General features: G+C 49.2%; 1 protein-coding gene across 1 annotated transcript in view; it reads right to left on the bottom strand.

The window, feature by feature from the left end:
* LOC143297629 (uncharacterized) overlaps nucleotides 1-2,187 on the bottom strand; it is a 15,368-nt gene extending 13,181 nt beyond the window's left edge. Inside the window, exon 1 of the mRNA XM_076610046.1 lies at nucleotides 1,779-2,187. Coding sequence (XP_076466161.1) covers nucleotides 1,779-2,187 — 409 coding nt within the window. The remainder of the gene's footprint in view (nucleotides 1-1,778) is intronic.
* Between the last annotated feature and the right edge of the window lie 313 nt (nucleotides 2,188-2,500).

The raw sequence follows: 2,500 nt of genomic DNA, 5'->3' as shown, positions 1-2,500 counted from the left end.
AGAGAGAAAGTAAGGATAGGAGAGAGAGAGAGAGAGAGGAGAGAGAGAAAGTAAGGGATAGGAGAGAGAGAGAGAGGAGAGAGAAAGTAAAGGATAGGAGAGAGAGAGAGGGGAGAGAGAAAGTAAGGATAGGAGAGAGAGAGAGGAGAGAGAAAGTAAGGGATAGGAGAGAGAGAGAGGAGAGAGAGAAAGTAAGGATAGGAGAGAGACAGGAGAGAGAAAGTAAGGGATAGGAGAGAGAGAGAGGGGAGAGAATGTAAAGGATAGGAGAGAGAGAGGGGGAGGAGAAAGTAAGGGATAGGAGAGAGAGAGAGACAGACAGACAGACACAGAGAGAGAGAGAGAGGGGGGAGTACAAGACATGAAAGTATAAAAATGTTAAGAAAATGATCAAGCAATACAAATTTGAACTGAAATAAACATGCACAGGTCGCAAAACAGTAACAAACAAAAAAAATTAACACCATTTCAACAGCTGTAGGAGCAATAAAGAGTTTCAAGGAGAGAGACGGAGAGAGACAGAGACATAGAGAAAGATAGAGAAACAAGAACAAAGATGTCGTTATATAAGATTTGGTGCGTGTTAATAATGAAATGCGTTTACACAAATACATTTGTATGGACACATATGTGAAAGCACAAGGCAATCAGTTTAATCATCATTAGAAGAATAAAAGAGAGGGAGGGGGAAGAGGTGTGTGTGTGAGAGAGAGAGACTGATACTGACACTGACACTGACACTGACATATTTTATTGTCCGATTAGCATTAAAGCCCTCTAGACAAGGGGGAATGACAATTGTTTTCATGAAAACAAAATACCATTCTAATGATCACACACACACACACACACACACACACACACACACACACACACACACACACACACACACACACACACCAATGTCGTCTATCGGATCATCTTGAAATCAGTAGTTGGTTAAAGATCTTTTTTTCTTATATTCATTGCTTCTGCAATGAATTTCGCAACACTTTTATTTACAACTTTGCTCTTGCTGGATAGCAGATTTACAATATTGTTATCGCTTGCGCTGAGAGAGAGACAGACAGACAGACAGACAGAGACAGAGAGACAGAGAGAGACAGAGAGAGAGACGAAGACAATGGAGAGAGAGAGGGAGACGAAGACAATGGAAAGAGAGAGAGGGAGACGAAGACAATGGAGAGAGAGAGAGAGGGAGACTAAGACAATGGAGAGAGAGAGAGAGAGAGAGAGAGGGAGACGAAGACAATGGAGAGAGAGGGAGACGAAGACAATGGAGAGAGAGAGAGATGAAGACAATGGAGAGAGAGAGAGAGAGAGGGAGACGAAGACAATGGAGAGAGAGAGGGGGGGAGAGAAGAAGACAATGGAGAGAGAGAGAGGGAGACGAAGACAATGGAGAGAGAGAGGGGGGGGAGAGACGAAGACAATGGAGAGAAAGAGAGAGGGAGACGAAGACAATGGAGAGAGAGAGAGAGGGGGACGAAGACAATGGAGAGAGAGAGAGGGAAGCGAAGACAATGAAGAGAGAGAAAGGGGGGGAGAGGGAGACGAAGACAATGGAGAGAGAGAGAGAGGGAGACGAAGACAATGGAGAGAGAGAGGGAGACGAAGACAATGGAGAGAGAGAGAGAGAGAGAGAGAGAGACGAAGACAATGGAGAGAGAGAGAGAGAGGGAGACGAAGACAATGGAGAGAGAGAGAGAGGGAGACGAAGACAATGGAGAGAGAGAGGGAGACGAAGACAATGGAGAGAGAGAGAGAGAGTTACATACTTTCTTCGGGACGCTGGTCACCAGCGCCTGGCCGTTCCCCTGTCTTTCCCGAACGCCGCTTCCTGACCACCACACGTTTTCTGAACCCGTCCTGTCCGGGCCGGGCCTTCTTCTGCCGGCCACCCACAGCCTGCCCCGTACCACCCTCCTCCTCTTCCTCCTCCTCTTTCGTCCCTTCCGTGTCTTGGGCAGCCTTGTTCGCGCCACTACGGGCATCTGTCTTCCCGTCACCATGGGCATCTGTCCTCCCGTCACCATGGGCATCTGTCCTCCCGTCACCATCTCCTCTCCGCCGATCGGTGTCAGGGTCGTCACCCTTGTGCCGGTCGTCGTCGTCACTCCGGCCCGGGTCGTTGTCGGCGTTGGCGAACAGATAGCGACGACAGCCTTTGTAGTCGGTCACCGTCATGCCCTCGGGCCGCAGAAGACCCTGACGGCGGGGTCTCCGGAACAGAAGTCTGGGGTCGGAGAAGCGGTTGTTGGCCTTGGCGGTCTTTTTCTCCTCCTCCCTCTCCTCCTCCTCCTCCTCCTCCTCCTCCTGCTCCTCTTGGTGGAGGACATCTTTAGGATCCGGTGTCCTGGATCCAGAGTTGAGGGAATCCGGATCGGAGTCATACATTTTTTATTTGTTGTTTCTTCTGATCACCAGAGTATCTCACAGGTCTTTGGGTCGGTGGCCACAAGGCAGAAGAATGGCAAGGCACTTGTCGGCGTCAGATTGG

The sequence above is a fragment of the Babylonia areolata genome, chromosome 23, assembly GCF_041734735.1.
Source record: "Babylonia areolata isolate BAREFJ2019XMU chromosome 23, ASM4173473v1, whole genome shotgun sequence".
NCBI lineage: Eukaryota > Metazoa > Mollusca > Gastropoda > Neogastropoda > Buccinidae > Babylonia > Babylonia areolata.
Note: the sequence above shows the minus strand (reverse complement) of the source record. Positions and strands in the feature narration are given on the sequence as shown.